Here is an 18,666-nt window from a genome sequence, read left to right as displayed (position 1 = left end):
CACACACACTAAAACAATACCATGAACCCTGCACACAAACAGAGAGAAGACACACACACTAAAACAACACCATGAACCCTGCACACAAAACAGAGAAGACACACACACTAAAACAATACCATGAACCCTGCACACAAACAGAGAAGACACACACACTAAAACAATACCATGAACCCTGCACACACACTAAAACAACACCATGAACCCTGCACACAAACAGAGAGAAGACACACACACTAAAACAATACCATGAACCCTGCACACAAACAGAGAAGACACACACACTAAAACAATACCATGAACCCTGCACACAAACAGAGAAGACACACACACTAAAACAATACCATGAACCCTGCACACAAACAGAGAAGACACACACACTAAAACAACACCATGAACCCTGCACACAAACAGAGAAGACACACACACTAAAACAATACCATGAACCCTGCACACAAACAGAGAAGACACACACACTAAAACAATACCATGAACCCTGCACATTGATTGATTGATTGAATTGATTGAAAAGTTTATTAACAGATTGCAGAATGGGTACAGTACAGTACATCTCAATACATACAATTGTTAAGGGGATGCAGACCAGAGAAAGACTTTCGTCTTGTTTACATCAGGGTCCCCCATTTTCAATTCATCATAACATATATGACATACCTGACATACAGATAGACAGTACTGCTACATCTATACATTTATGACATATCAGATTTGCAAATACAGTACTGTTTGTGATACAAAAGTGTCCAGAAAAGGAGTGTATATACATTTGGCGTAGAAACTGTACATTGGAGGAGGTTGGTGGGGTGGGGTTGGGTGGGTTGGGTGAGGGCTGTACATTGGAGGTGGGGGGGGGGGGGGGGGGGGTTGGGTAGGGGACACACACACATTTTACACTGTACATTGGAATATTGACAAAGCCTTACTTGGTCATTTACTGTACAACTAGGTTAGGACATTTGTAGGGGCCAGTTTCGAATTGCAGTCTCACGTAGGTGTTTTTTGAGAGTGTTTTTGAAGGTGGGTAGTGATTCACATTCCTTTACAGCTTTAGGCAGGGCGTTCCACATTGATGTGGCATAATTGCGAAACGTGTTTAGTCCCTTGTTTGAGCCGAATCTGGGTTTTACATGATTTGTGGAGCTCCCTCTGGTGTTGTGATCGTGGTATTCACTGACCTTTGGGAAGTATTTTGACATGTACATGGGTACCTTGGTCGCGTAGTGTATCTTGTAGACCAGGCCCATTGCAAGTTGCTGTACTCTGTCGTCTACTCTAAGCCATCCTAGGTTGTCAAAGTGGGCAGGGGTGAGGTGGGTTCTAGGAGTCAGGTCAAGTAGTAGTCTGACCAGCTTGTTTTGAGATGTTTGTAATTTGTTTTTTAGTGCCTTTGAGGTGCTTTGGTACCATGAGGTGCAAGCATAGTCGTAGTACCCTTGAATGAGTGCTCCTGCTAGAGTCTTCAGGGTATTCTTGTTTACCAGAGAGGAGATCCGGTACAAGAATCGCGTTCGTTGGTTGACTTTTTTTTATTACATTGGATGCCATTTTGTCACAGGAAAGATTAGCCTCTAGGATGGAACCCAGGTAGGTAATTTCATCTTTCCTTGTGATAATATTGTCACCCACTGTAACCGAGAAGCCGTCGGTCTTGCTGAGTTTGTTATTTGAACCGAAGAGAATGGACTCTGTTTTGCCCATGTGTAATGATAGTTTGTTGTCGGCGAGCCATATGCAGATTTTGCCTAGTTCCGAGCTGAGGGCTTTTTCAACCTGTAACTTGTTCTTGTCAGAGACCAGCAGGGCTGAGTCGTCCGCAAACAGGAACAAGTTGCAGTCACAAGCTGACGACATGTCATTTGCATAAATTAGGAATAGTAGCGGTCCTAGTATGCTTCCTTGTGGAACACCACAGCTCACTGTGAGGGGGGGGGATAGGGTACCGTTTACTTCCACCATCTGTTCCCTGCCCTCAAGGTAGGATTGTATCCAGCTCACTGATAAACTATCAAAACCAATTGCACACAAACAGAGAAGACACACACACTAAAACAACACCATGAACCCTGCACACAAACAGAGAAGACACACACACTAAAACAACACCATGAACCCTGCACACAAACAGAGAAGACACACACACTAAAACAACACCATGAACCCTGCACACAAACAGAGAAGACACACACACTAAAACAACACCATGAACCCTGCACACAAACAGAGAAGACACACACACTAAAACAACACCATGAACCCTGCACACAAACAGAGAAGACACACACACTAAAACAATACCATGAACCCTGCACACAAACAGAGAAGACACACACACTAAAACAATACCATGAACCCTGCACACAAACAGAGAGAAGACACACACACTAAAACAACACCATGAACCCTGCACACAAACAGAGAAGACACACACACTAAAACAATACCATGAACCCTGCACACAAACAGAGAAGACACACACACTAAAACAATACCATGAACCCTGCACACAAACAGAGAGAAGACACACACACTAAAACAACACCATGAACCCTGCACACAAACAGAGAGAAGACACACACACTAAAACAATACCATGAACCCTGCACACAAACAGAGAGAAGACACACACACTAAAACAACACCATGAACCCTGCACACAAACAGAGAAGACACACACACTAAAACAATACCATGAACCCTGCACACAAACAGAGAAGACACACACACTAAAACAATACCATGAACCCTGCACACAAACAGAGAGAAGACACACACACTAAAACAACACCATGAACCCTGCACACAAACAGAGAGAAGACACACACACTAAAACAATACCATGAACCCTGCACACAAACAGAGAAGACACACACACTAAAACAATACCATGAACCCTGCACACAAACAGAGAAGACACACACACTAAAACAATACCATGAACCCTGCACACAAACAGAGAAGACACACACACTAAAACAACACCATGAACCCTGCACACAAACAGAGAAGACACACACACTAAAACAATACCATGAACCCTGCACACAAACAGAGAAGACACACACACTAAAACAATACCATGAACCCTGCACATTGATTGATTGATTGAATTGATTGAAAAGTTTATTAACAGATTGCAGAATGGGTACAGTACAGTACATCTCAATACATACAATTGTTAAGGGGATGCAGACCAGAGAAAGACTTTCGTCTTGTTTACATCAGGGTCCCCCATTTTCAATTCATCATAACATATATGACATACCTGACATACAGATAGACAGTACTGCTACATCTATACATTTATGACATATCAGATTTGCAAATACAGTACTGTTTGTGATACAAAAGTGTCCAGAAAAGGAGTGTATATACATTTGGCGTAGAAACTGTACATTGGAGGAGGTTGGTGGGGTGGGGTTGGGTGGGTTGGGTGAGGGCTGTACATTGGAGGTGGGGGGGGGGGGGGGGGGGGTTGGGTAGGGGACACACACACATTTTACACTGTACATTGGAATATTGACAAAGCCTTACTTGGTCATTTACTGTACAACTAGGTTAGGACATTTGTAGGGGCCAGTTTCGAATTGCAGTCTCACGTAGGTGTTTTTTGAGAGTGTTTTTGAAGGTGGGTAGTGATTCACATTCCTTTACAGCTTTAGGCAGGGCGTTCCACATTGATGTGGCATAATTGCGAAACGTGTTTAGTCCCTTGTTTGAGCCGAATCTGGGTTTTACATGATTTGTGGAGCTCCCTCTGGTGTTGTGATCGTGGTATTCACTGACCTTTGGGAAGTATTTTGACATGTACATGGGTACCTTGGTCGCGTAGTGTATCTTGTAGACCAGGCCCATTGCAAGTTGCTGTACTCTGTCGTCTACTCTAAGCCATCCTAGGTTGTCAAAGTGGGCAGGGGTGAGGTGGGTTCTAGGAGTCAGGTCAAGTAGTAGTCTGACCAGCTTGTTTTGAGATGTTTGTAATTTGTTTTTTAGTGCCTTTGAGGTGCTTTGGTACCATGAGGTGCAAGCATAGTCGTAGTACCCTTGAATGAGTGCTCCTGCTAGAGTCTTCAGGGTATTCTTGTTTACCAGAGAGGAGATCCGGTACAAGAATCGCGTTCGTTGGTTGACTTTTTTTTATTACATTGGATGCCATTTTGTCACAGGAAAGATTAGCCTCTAGGATGGAACCCAGGTAGGTAATTTCATCTTTCCTTGTGATAATATTGTCACCCACTGTAACCGAGAAGCCGTCGGTCTTGCTGAGTTTGTTATTTGAACCGAAGAGAATGGACTCTGTTTTGCCCATGTGTAATGATAGTTTGTTGTCGGCGAGCCATATGCAGATTTTGCCTAGTTCCGAGCTGAGGGCTTTTTCAACCTGTAACTTGTTCTTGTCAGAGACCAGCAGGGCTGAGTCGTCCGCAAACAGGAACAAGTTGCAGTCACAAGCTGACGACATGTCATTTGCATAAATTAGGAATAGTAGCGGTCCTAGTATGCTTCCTTGTGGAACACCACAGCTCACTGTGAGGGGGGGGGATAGGGTACCGTTTACTTCCACCATCTGTTCCCTGCCCTCAAGGTAGGATTGTATCCAGCTCACTGATAAACTATCAAAACCAATTGCACACAAACAGAGAAGACACACACACTAAAACAACACCATGAACCCTGCACACAAACAGAGAAGACACACACACTAAAACAACACCATGAACCCTGCACACAAACAGAGAAGACACACACACTAAAACAACACCATGAACCCTGCACACAAACAGAGAAGACACACACACTAAAACAACACCATGAACCCTGCACACAAACAGAGAAGACACACACACTAAAACAACACCATGAACCCTGCACACAAACAGAGAAGACACACACACTAAAACAATACCATGAACCCTGCACACAAACAGAGAAGACACACACACTAAAACAATACCATGAACCCTGCACACAAACAGAGAGAAGACACACACACTAAAACAATACCATGAACCCTGCACACAAACAGAGAAGACACACACACTAAAACAATACCATGAACCCTGCACACAAACAGAGAAGACACACACACTAAAACAATACCATGAACCCTGCACACAAACAGAGAAAAGACACACACACTAAAACAACCTTAGGGTATATTGAACCCTGCACACAAACAGAGAGAAAACACACACACACACACACACACACACACACACACACACACACACACACACACACACACACACACACACACACACACACACACACACACACACACACACACACACACACACACACACACACACACACACACACACACACACACACACACACACACACACACACACACACACACACACACACACACACACACACACACACACTATAACAATCTTAAGGCAGTCTCACAGCATCATACAGTCAGCAGGGCTCTGGGAACAGAAAACCAACACATTATGTGAGTTGAACTGAATGAATGTATTATTGTATTTATATAGCACTTTTCTAGACACTCAAAGTGCTTTACAATAGAGAGTATTAACCGCCTCCTCTACCACCAGTGTGAGGACCAACCCCTGAGCTACGCAGGCTCATCGGCTGGCTGCCAGACACTGACACCAAGCTCACAACACACCACTGTGGTGGCTGAAAGGCTCGGGAGACGAGGAATTATATCAGCCAACTAAGTAGGGCTGACCTCGACTAGTTCAATAGTCGACTAATCGATCGAAAGGAGCCGTAGTCGACTGCCAATCTCTCAGTCGAATCTCTCTTTTTTTTTATATATCTTTTGGATCATTCCATTTGGGCTGTGGGGGTGCCTAATGTCTGATTTAAGTTAATCGGGCTGTGGGGGGGGGGGGGGGATGGAACTCGCAACTGTACAGTGTCCCTATCAGTGTGACTAGGGGCCTTGTTACTGCCAAGTACAGAGGACAGACACCAGGACGCCTGAATACTTTAGACAACAAAGTCGTGTTTCCGCGTCTCTGATTGGCCAGGTCATGTGACATGTACGCCCAATCGTGGGACCGCAAGTTTCTACACTGGTTAAGCTTAGGCGCTCTTTCGAAGTTGGTTAAGGTTAGAGTTTGTCTTAGAGCAGGGCGATAGAACGCCTGCCCTGATTCCAAACTCTAACCTTAACCAACTGCGAAAGAGTCACCTAAGCTTAACCAGTGATAAACTAGGCATTAGGTAGTTTGCAGGCGGAAATAGGCGCCAAACTTGCCGTCCCACGATTGGTGCACATGTCACATGACCTGGCCAATCAGAGCGCAAAACTCGAACGCGGAAACAAACATTTGTTGTCGAAAGTATAGACGCCACCAGGACACCAGGAACAACCTTCTGACAGCATCCTGCCTCATCCCTGGCCAGGGCTCGAGCCCGCAACCTTCCAATCACCAGCCCACAGCCCCTTCCCATGTAGCCCCTTCCCATATAGCCAAATCGGGGATGCAGTCTTTGCTAATTACGCACCAAAGCTATGGAACACCCTGCCTATGGACATTAGGGGGGCTAGCTCATTAAATAATTTCCAAAAGTAAGCTAAGAATTCACCTCTTCACCTTAGCCTGCCACTTAGATAATTTCTTAATGTATTTATTTTTTTTATTCTCTGTTCATTTTATGCCTGTCTATATTTATGCCAATTTTATGCTCATTTTATGCCTACAAGTCTATTTTATGTCCATTATGTCTACATTACTGCTGTGAAGCACTTTGGGCTGCAAATCTTTCTGTATTCGCACATTTACATTTAGTCATTTAGCTGACGCTTTTATCCAAAGCGACTTACAAGTTTTGTACGACAAATCAGCAGGAAGGTCACAACTCTATCAGCTGAGTAACAATGTTCATCAAGGGTTCAGACTTGAGTGCTACAGTGTTGGGTGTATGTTAGTATATTAGGAAGAGTGCATGAGAGTAAGAAGGTTAGTATTTATTTATTATTAAAATTTCTTTTGAAAGGTGCGACACAAATAAAGTTTATTATTATTATTAATATTATTATTATTATTATGTCAAACTGCTCCATGTTAGTCTAGGACAGGTCTCCCTGTTTGTGTTCTCTACTGCCTGAAAACAGACTATGCCTCGAAGACATCAACAAGTTATAATGGGGTGGCGGTGGCTCAGGAGGTAGAGCGGTCATCTGGTAATCTGAAGGTTCCTGGATCGATCCCAGCTCCTCACAGCAGTGTGCCAAGTGTCCCTGAGCGAGACGCTGAAGCCCTAACTGCTCCCGACGAGCGGGTTGGTGCCTCGCCTGGCCGCCTGTGAGTGTGCGAGCGACTGTGAGCCATAACTTGTAAATGGCTTTGGATAAAAGTGCTAAATAAATACAGTCCATGTGCAGCTCTCAGACGAGTCATCTGTCCAGCCTCAACATCTGTTATGTATATTCGTGTACTTTGGGTTGATCCATGGCAGAGTTTAGTTTATTTCCACTCACAAATTAAATAATACATTTAATAAAGTGATTAAAAAGAATAATGATGGGCAGGAGAACCATATGGGGCTTATCATACTTAAGCTAAACAACCTACAGATACATACATCTGTAGGCTACACATGTATATGCACATATAATATACACACATACTGTATATACATATATATACACATATAATATACACACATATATGTATATCCACATATATATCCACATATATACACATGTATATACACATATATATGCATATATATACACACACACATATATATATTATATATACACACACACACGCACGCACGCACGCACGCACGCACGCACACACACACACACACACACACACACACACACACACACACACACACACACACATATACACATGTATATCCATACACACACATATATATACACTATAATATATATATATATATATATATATATATATATATATATATATATATATATATATATATATATATATATATATATATATATATTAGTGCTGTCAAACGATTAAAATATTTAACTCGATTAATCGCATGATTGTCCATAGTTAACTCGCGATTAATCGCAAATTAATCGCATTTTTATTTTTAATTTTTTTTTATACCTTAAACAGATCTTTTTCAAGTTCCAAGTTTTAATACTCTTATCAACATGCGAGTCAACAAATGCTTGCTTTGTGCAGCCATTTAACACAAAAGGATGACCCTCATGCATTACAAATTTGCATCAAATTCAAAACAGAGTGATGCACAAAATAACTTAAAAGAAAATAATAATTTAAAACAATGAATAAAGTGTGCATGAAATAATAGGGGAAAGAAAACGTTAGGAACTTGTTACATTCACACACACAAGGGCTGATTAATCACACACCCCCCTCTCTCCCTCACACACACACTCTCCCAGCTCTTTTTCTCTTTTGCCCCTTCCTCATCTCTCTCACCCCCCTCTCTCTCTATATCTCACACACACACACACACACACACACACACACACACACACACACACACACACACACACACACTTCAGAAACAAACATAGTATCAATGAGAGCATCAATAATAGTAATAATAAGAGTGAAGTCTAGTTTAAAAAAAAAAAAAAAAAAAAAAAAAAAAAAAAAAAAATTTAGTTAATCTTGAGTTAAAAAAATTAGTGGCATTAATAGAATCGGGAGTTAACGCGATATTAACGCGATATATTTGACAGCCTTATATATATATATATATATATATATATATATATATATATATATATATATATATATATATATATATACACACATATATACACACATGCAGACGCACAAATAGGACACAACAACAGTGATAGTGATATAACATAACAATGGCATTGGTTGAAGTCGTTATTAATCATGATACTTCAGTTAGAATTATGGCTTTGGGTTAAATTAAGGCTTTCTTTGAACTTTGTTCTAAATACAGATAATGTTGAGCATGTTTCAGTCAGATATTGTACACCGTGATATACACATGATAATTTGGCAACAGAGGTTCTACAGAAAGGGATGTGTAGATTATTCCTCCTTCTTGTGGAATATGAATGGAAATGAGCTCAAAGTAATTTTGATGGGATTAAACATGATGATGTACATAAACACTCCTGCTTGATATCCATTCACTTCATAGATTGCATTCAAATACAAAACGGTTATTCGTTTGGACGCTTCGTTTGCCCAAGCAGGCCGCGTCTATTTTTTTACCAACGGATTTCCAGTTCCGCGTTCGCGTTCTGCGATCTGATTGGCCACTGACGTTTCTGGTGCGATCTGATTGGCCACTGACGTTTCTGGTCATGTGACATGTGCGCCCAATCGTGTGACGCCTGTGTCTTTGCCCATTTCCGCCTCGAACGGCATGCAAACTACCTAATGCCTAGTTTATCACTGGTTAAGCTTAGGCGACTCTTTCGAAGTTGGTTAAGGTTAGAGTTTGGAATCAGGGCTGGTGTTCTATCGCCCTGCTCTAAGACAAACTCTAACCTTAACCAACTTCGAAAGAGTGCCTAAGCTTAACCGGTGAAAGAAACAGGCGTCACACGATTGGCCGCACATGTCACATGACCAGAAACGTCAGTGGCCAATCAGATCGCAGAACGCGCACGTGGAACTGGAAATCCGTTGGTAAAAATATTGACGCAACCAGGCCGTCTCATGGACCTACTTTGAGAAGTAGAGGTAGATCCCGAAGATGAGGACGAGGAGCAGCGTGACGGGGATGAAGACGGCGACGGCTACATGCGCTCCTTCCACTCTCAAGTCTGTAGCAGCCACTGAGGGAGGAAGGTAGAGACACACATGCACATTGAAAAGCTTTCCATTTTTGCACAAAATGAGTTCCCTTCTATCACTAACATTAATGTTTAAGCATTTTTGGGTGAAATAAAATTAGGCGATCTTTTATTATGATTAATTGCGAATATTTTCACGTTGATTGTGGATGAATAGGCACAGAAAGGTACACCATGCAAATGGTCATGCTTTATTTGTTTTAAACGAGACGATTTACAAATGGGCAATGGGAAAATACATTGCGTTTTCAAGATGGTGGACCGGCCTGAGAGAAAATGGTGGTTTTTTCAATGTATGTGATGTATAGATTGGGGGAAGATGGTAGCATCTAACGGTGCCAGGTCAGAGAGGGCAGAAATGTGTTTGGCTTAGCAGAGGTTGGTTCAGAGCGAGGGAACACCACACTGAGCAGGGTGTTTTGTTTTGCTGAAGACATAACACTGATAGCGAGAGCGAGGGAGAGGGGTTCATCTTAATGAAACAGTAGAAAACTGCATTTTAATGTGTGAAAGGTTAGCAGTTGTCATGACAACGCGGCACCTGACAACCAGAAAGGGGTGGGCTATCATAGTTATGACGAAGATCCTATAAAGCTGACAGTGGTTCCGGGTAGGGCAGACTAGAATCTGACCAAGAGCGAGTAGGACTGAGATCACACAGAGGACACTCTCTCCTCTCATTGAGAGGGGGGGGGGGGGGGAAGGAAGAATGCCACATCAGTAGCTTCGGCTACCACGAGGATGGTCCAGGCTAACGAACAGGCCTGAACACTATTGGACTGAATCACAAAAGGACGATCGACGAACACACCGAAAGATCATTAGAATAGACTCTTCAAGGACGATACAATTTGATAACATCTGATAACATCTGATTATGGGGTTCTGTTTATAGCAATAAAACAACGCTTTTCCTCATAAGGTATCTCACGGTGTCGAAGTGTCGAATTCTTACGGAGGTGGAGGATTATTATGGTTTATGGATTGAACTAACGGGGGAGATAAGGATCTTATCTACCAGTATCGGAGACGTCAGGACCATTAAAAGTACACAACGCAGAGGAATTGGATGGAGGGCCAAACAGACGAAGACGTGATACTGGCCAGTTTGATCAGGATCTTACAGGCCGGAAACAGCAATGACGTAACCACTACACCTCCCTATTCACTCTTAAGTCTGTAGCAGCCACTGAAGGAGGAGGAAGGTAGAGACACACAGCATGTTGCTAGCTCTATTGTATTCACTCTTAAGTCTGTAGCAGCTACTGAAGGAAGGTAGAGACACAGATTGCTAAAAGCAATTGGTTTTGATAGTCTATCAGTGAGCTGGATGCAATCCTACCTACCTGGAGGGGAGAGAACAGATGATGGAGGTAAACAGTACCCTATCCCCCCCCCCCCTCCCAGTGAGCTGTGGTGTTCCACAAGGAAGTATACTAGGACCGCTACTGTTCCTAATTTATGCAAATTACATGTCGTCAGCTTGTGACTGCAATTTGTTCCTGTTCACGGACGACTCAGCCCTGCTGGTCTCTGACAAGAACAAGTTACAGGTTGAAAAAACCCTCAGCTCTGAACTAGGCAGAATCTGCACCTGGCTCGCTGATAACAAACTATAATTACACCTGGGTAAAACAGAGTCTATTCTCTTCGGTTCAAATAACAAACTCAGCAAGACCGACGGCTTCTCAGTTACAGTGGGTGACAATATTGTCACAAGGAAAGATGAAATTACATACCTAGGTTCCAAGAGACAAATCTTTCCTGTGACAAAATGGCATCCAATGTAATCAAAAAAGTCAACCAACAAACTCGTTTCTTGTACCGGATCTCCTCTCTGGTAAACAAGAATACCCTGAAGACTCTGGCAGGAGCACTCATTCAAGGGTACTACGACTATGCTTGCACCTCATGGTACCAAAGCACCTCAAAGGCGCTAAAATCAAAATGACAAACATCACAAAACAAACTGGTCAGTCTACTGCTTGACCTTACTCCTAGAACCCACCTCACCCCTGCCCACTTTGACAACCTAGGATGGCTTAGAGTAGACGACAGAGTACAGCAACTTGCAATGGGCCTGGTCTACAAGATACACTACACGACTAAGGTACCAATGTACAGTACATGTCAAAATACTTCCCAAAGGTCAGTAAATACCACGACCACAACACCAGAGGGAGCTCCACAAATGTTAAACCCAGATTCGGCTCAAACAAGGGGCTAAACACGTTTTGCAATTATGCCACATCAATGTGGAACGCCCTACCCATAGCTGTAAAGGAATGTGAATCACTACCCACTTTCAAAACCACTCTCAAAGAGCACCTACGGGAGACTGCAATTCGAAACTGGCCCCTGTAAATGTCCTAACCCAACCCCCTCCAATGTACAGTAAATGTCCTAACCCAACCCCCTCCAATGTACAGTTACCCACCCACCTACCCAAACCCCCCCCCACCCCAAATTGGGGGGGGCCCAATTTTTTTTTTTTTTTTTTTTTTTTACTAGACATCACTCAGGTGTATTATTGATGCTCTCATTGATACTATGTTTGTTTCTGAAGTGTGTGTGTGTGTGTGTGTGTGTGTGTGTGTGTGTGTGTGTGTGTGTGTGTGTGTGTGTGTGTGTGTGTGTGTGAGATATATAGAGAGAGAGGGGGGGCTTTGGTAGACTATTGCATTGGTCCATTCATTGAAGATGAACGCAATGCGACATCCTTTACTAGGCTCACCCACCAACAGTGCAGGTGCTGAACTGCTGATCCGAATGTATAGGTAAAAACCATATTATGCGTTTTCATCAATAAAAAAATGGCAAAAAAGAATTCCGCTCGTGCGCTTACACGCGCTCGCATTCACTGGGGGCCTACAAATACATTCTTTCATGGGGCCCAGAATCTGGAGCTACACCCCTGCGTACACTATCTATTAGGGAATGTCAATTTCTTTGGTTGAAAATGTTGTTTTACCAAGATTTTGAAACAACATTTACTATTCTCCTGCTTAACATGGCCCCGTTCCCTGTACCTGGCTAACTGAGTTAGCCGGATAATTTCCAGGATAGCCTGACTTAAGCCGGACCTTTCTGTTCCCCAACGCTCGATTGTCTAAATCACCATGACAACAGATCAAAAAGTTTGAGCCTGGTCGAGAGCAGGCTTAAGTTCAGTTAGCTGGATGAACCATGGCCACGCCCCCGCAAAGGAATGACAGCTCGCTTCCTGAAATGATTCTCACAGTCTAAAGATCCCATTTATACCATTCTGAATTATGTTTCTGTGCTTCGTTTTCCTAGAGGGGGCTTTTGAAATGTATAATAATAGAACTAAATGCTGATAATAAATCATATTCAGCCTATAGATTTACTTTGTCCTAAATAAAATAATGCACGTCATATACGGCGCTCGGAGTGCGATACACGCTGCAGGCGCATTGCAAATGTGAATCCCGCGGGGATATTTTTAATGAATGAAACCTATCGGCCGTTTGGCTCTGATTAGTTTCATATATTCTCCGCTGTAGATTTGCTTAACGGAGCGCCCGGATTGTGTTTCATTCAAGCATAAAATTGAAGTGTCTATGCATGGATTGTGGTTTTTGTGGATTATGAATTACGAGGACTCTGAGGATTGTTGAATTGTATCATCACTCACACGTTATTGTGATATTGTAACTGGGATTAATGCATTTGAGAATAAAGAGATAAAACTTCATTCAAAAGAAAAATATTCTAAACACGGGTCTCTTGTCCATTGATGGTCTTGGATACACAATGGATATATCCCGTCTGGCACAGTGGTCCAACGGCAGTGTTCACTCCTGGCAAGCCGGCGACCCGGGTTCGAGACCCTGTGTTTCCAATATGATTTTTTTGGAATATAATATTAATGATTATACGCAAAAATAGCCTAGTTTTAAGTTAAAATATTATAAATCTACATGCATTGAGGATGTCATTCTTTATATAGCTCTCAACATGCACCAAATTGAATTATTCCTACATTGCAAAAAGAAGAAAAAGATTAGGAGAAGTGGGATTCGAACCCGGGCCGTCTGCGTGAAAGTCAAAACCACAAACCGTCACACCACAGTGCAGATAAGTAAAACATCCACCATACATCAATCAATGGGTAAGAGAGCCGTATCCTTATTCTGTATAACAGTTGAACTAATTATTTTCGCTAGCAAGATCTCATTTGATTATTCAATCCATAAACCTACTGCCAGCAGGCAAGTTTAAAGAAATATAATCTGATTGATTGGGGTAATGAGGGACTTAAAATTAGCCTATAGATTATGCATTTAACTTGTCGGCGAGGCTATTGTGCCGTACTGCAATCTGTTAATAAAGTTTTAAATCAATTAATCAATCAATGCCGTTAGAAAATCAGAATTTCTGCTATCGATACGTGCTGGCTTTTCAACTGAAGCGGCCGCGCGCACTTATCCTGGGTCTCAAGTCTGGTTCGAGTTAACGAGACTGAATCCACCTTCGAGGAACAGGAAAATCCCGGCTTCAAACATCGGGTTAATTGAATCTGGATAATGGGACTCTTGATCGACTTAGTTGAACCAGGTACGGGGAATAGGGCCCATGTCTGGGAAGAGAGTTCCATTCCTGCATACCACGGAACATGACAGTTCGCTTCATTGCATTCAACCTCACTTTTAGAAGTGTAAAAACCTCGTGCAGAAGCATGTCTGGTGGAATGGTTGTGTCTGTCAAGACTTATAGATAAATGGTTATGTAAAATTGAGGGGATCTTTGTAACAAGAATATTCCTAGTGAATACAAGGAGTGAGCAGAGTAACTTATGTTTGACAAGTAACCAAGTTAAACAACTGCATTGCTGCAACATTAGTCCTGTACTCACAGCGAAGCGCTATACGTGCTGCTTTGTTTTGTACCATTTGCAATTTTTTCAGTTTATTCGTCGTTACATTCGACCATACTGCAGGACAATAGTCAAGATTTGACAAATCCAGAGCTCGAATGACCTGTTTGATAGAATTTAGTGGTAACAAATGAGCACATCTTTTAACAACAGAAATCCCTCTTTTCACTACTATATTGTTTATATGGTGTGACCATGACAATTTACTGTCTAATGTTACTCCTAGGAGTTTAGTCTCCTGGACTTGATTAATTACCACATCACTTATCAAAAGTTTCAAGACTGGGTTCGTTCTTAGAGTATGGTTTGAACCGAAAATGATGCTACTTGTCTTTCATATGTTTAGAATGTTTTGTTATTCTTTATCCATGCCATCACTGAATGCAACTCTGCCTTTTAGGACCGTATTTAATTCATTGGCTGTAGAGGCTGATGTGTAAATCGTTGAATCATCCGCATACATTGAAATATAGGACTTATTTAGGACAAGAGGCATGTAATTTGTAAATATGGTGTAGACACTATAGAGCAAAGGCCAAGGGCAACTTCCTTGGGGTACTCCACACCTTACCGTTTTAACTTCTGAGTAACTCCCATTAAAAAAAACTATTTGTTTCCGGTTTGCTAAATAAGTTTGAATCCAAGATAAACCAGAATTTATCAAGAGCAGATTATGAAGGCTCAGACAGTGCTCTAGAAGAATATTACAACCCCCCCTAAATGCAACCAAAAAAAGAGGGAAAAAACGAAATATCTTGATGATAAATATATGCAAATAGCCGTTGTGACTTCTGAGTGAAAATTAAATGACATGATATCATGTCACATATGATATTTTGCGAAAACCTTGTAAACCCAATTCAGGAGGTTTTCTTTTTTGATGTCTTGTTGCTTATCATGTGTCTGTGTTTTTCCATCATATTTTCACAACCTTTCAAGATAGATCCATAAAACCTAATATCAAAAGCTCATCGAGGCTACGGGATAGATATTAATCCATGACCCATGTCCAAGACAGAAGTCAGTCATGTCTGGTTGAGTCCATTCTGACCTACAAAAGCGTTTGGGGTCACATGGGGGTCACATGGGGTCACACCCATTGCGCTGAATGTGTTGCTCTCTGACAGAAGTTAATTGATTTTGTATTAGAGAATCCGTTACTGATGCATCGTCGTGTTGCCGTCGCATACATTGGATTTATCTCACATTTGTGTTGAAATATGTGAACAAGCAAAACCATATGTTGTCGTTTGTTCGCTTTCTGCTGGGTTGTCATGAAATAGTTTTTATCAGTGAATCAAAGTAGCAAAGGAAATGCATGTTGAGACAATATAATAATATAATAACATACAATATAATCAAAGTGCAAAGTAGCAAAGATTAGGCTGGATACTGAGCAACAAGCAGAATCGATTTTTACCAGTATAGTCGTTTAGGTGATTTTTCATCACAGGGATAATATCAGAATTCTAATTTACAATTTGTCAAGAATAACAACACATTCGGTCAGTATCCACTCCTGACCTGTTTCCGTTTGAGCTATGGGCCCCTTGCATAGTCCGTTGCAGCAATACAAACTAAATATGCATTCAATGGGACCGCTTTTCATGACCTTATAGAGGACCAATGAAATCCATTACAAATCCATGGTTACATTTCAGAAATGCATTGTTGATGCTCAGAAAGCAGCAGCAAACGGCACGAGAGTAACGACACCCAAGGAACGCCCAATTCAGCTAAGTGCACTTTAAAGTATGTAAGCATAAGTAAACTAAAGCAAGTGCTGTTGGTTGTGATTACTCCGTCTGTCAGCATGTAGGCTACCCTTTGCTTTCTAAAGATACTGGATGGACAGTGGATTGTAAAATAACTATTATTTATTAGCAGTAATGATATATATATTGATCGATGGTGATGACAAGTGATTTTGTTTGCAGATCATTCTGTTGGAAGAAAAAGTAACACTGTCTTTGAAACGTTTTTTAAGGATTTATTGCAAGAAGGGGGTAGGACTTGATAAGCATATTGCTTCTTCCTATTCCTTTTCGGACAAAAGACAGTTTTGGTTTATTATTTTATCTTACTTTACTTAATATTTTTTTTACAGTAAATTATCTTGGTATTTTATTATAATTTTTTAAAATGTTTTACATTGTTATTTCATGCAGTGTGATACTGTGGGGGGGGGGGAGAAAGACAGAAAGACACTTACCGTCTAGTCTGCGCTCTACGTACTGCGTCGTGTGAGCTGAAAGAGATCAAGCACAGTTATAACGCCGGGCCATACACAGTGATGCATAAAGGTTCACCTCTGTACCCTGAGGTTGACAGTTTCTACCTATAGATGCTGACCCCAGTGCAGAATAAAAACAAGTCTCTGCCCTAAGTGTTAGGGTTAGGGTTAGTGTCAGAGAGTGATGCCCTAAGTGTTAGGGTTAGCGTCAGAGAGTGATGCCCTAAGGGCCTGAGGCCCTGCCCCTTTGCCCTCAGTGGCAAAAGTACTTCTTTCCATGACATGACATTATTATATTTAAAAATTCTCTTCAGTTGTTGTCATTTCAGTCCACATATTTGAAGCTACAAATTAACAGGCAACCTTTTTGCGATAGGCCATTGCCAATTGGCATGAACATATGCACACGCACGCACGCACGCACGCGCACACACGCACACACACACACTTTTTACCTTTATTTACCCAGGGTAGGTTCTCTGAGCACAGATGCTCTTTTTCAGGAACGCCCTGCTTCACATTCACACAGTTCCATTCACACCTGGGAGCTGCCCAGTACAACCACAGTTGACACCATTGGCCACTGAGCAACTCCACTGGAGCAGTTGATTTGCATTGGCAGGATTTGGACCTGTCTGGCACCCAACGGGAAAAATATTATAGGCACTATAAGTAGACACCGCTACATAAAACAAGCTGGTCTGCCTGAGTGACTGGTGGAATAAGGAGAAATAGAGATTGGACTGATTGAGTCAAGCCATGTCACATAGTTCAAGTTTGAAATGCTTCTTTCTGTTTTGCTCCTGAGAGTGTGCTAGATACTGTACTGTACTGGTAATATTATTTATTTGTGTTAACTTCTGAATAAAACAACTTATTAAACACAAGTACATCTTATTGAACATTATTTTGATATTTCATTACCAATTATCATAGCAAAACAGCTTTTTCAAACAGTCTGTAATGCATTTTGGAAACGGGAGATGGGCTCATGGTGTAATGGGCCACCTGGCCTGAGAAACATAAGGAGGAAAGAAAAAGTAAGGACTTACTTCTGTTCATTATTTGGGTAGAACACACATATTTTGAATGCCTTCGGCAGTTTTTTTTTGAGCCATTTTAAATACAGGATTGCAGATAGATTAATCTAGATTAAAAAAATTACACATATATATATATCCATATCTGTCTGAATATACCTGCATATAATCCTTCTACCTACTTATACACCTGCATATAACCCATATAACTCTGTATGATAGCATGTACAATAATGCTGTATATACCATAGATATTCTTACCGTATATATATCTATCCACATCTGTCTGTACATATCTGCATATAATCCATTTGACATATCTGTAGATACTATATCTATATCTGTACATATCCCTTACCTACTCTTACTAGTTATGCTGCTGACCAGTATGACTACTACCATAGTGTCTTTATACCTGTATAACTGTATATATTAATATTCCAACTCTGTACATACATCTCATTATCACTACAATCAGTGGTACTAATTTACATATTTTATACCCAGTTTAATCACCTGCACATTGTATATTACTATTTCACTTTACTGTTACATTTGCACTCTGGTACTTGTGCTGTATAATGACAAAATATTTGCATAAAATCTAATCTAAACTCAGCTCATTCAAAACAGAGCTATTGTTCTTTGGATAATGATAGAGGATTTAACAAAAAAGGTTTCACACCCAATGTCTTTTGGC

At 41.4% G+C, this 18,666-nt stretch overlaps 1 protein-coding gene across 1 annotated transcript in view; it reads right to left on the bottom strand.

Annotated features, from left to right (window-relative positions):
• The window catches only part of sez6b (seizure related 6 homolog b), a 419,489-nt gene that overhangs the window by 29,205 nt on the left and 371,618 nt on the right, over positions 1 to 18,666 (bottom strand). The window contains 2 exon segments of the mRNA XM_084309484.1: positions 9,670 to 9,778; positions 16,906 to 16,941. Of these exon segments, the coding sequence (XP_084165610.1) occupies positions 9,670 to 9,778; positions 16,906 to 16,941 (145 nt within the window).

The sequence above is a fragment of the Notolepis coatsorum genome (assembly GCF_963971535.1).
Source record: "Notolepis coatsorum genome assembly, chromosome: 1".
NCBI classification, from domain to species: domain Eukaryota; kingdom Metazoa; phylum Chordata; class Actinopteri; order Aulopiformes; family Paralepididae; genus Notolepis; species Notolepis coatsorum.
Note: the sequence above shows the minus strand (reverse complement) of the source record. Positions and strands in the feature narration are given on the sequence as shown.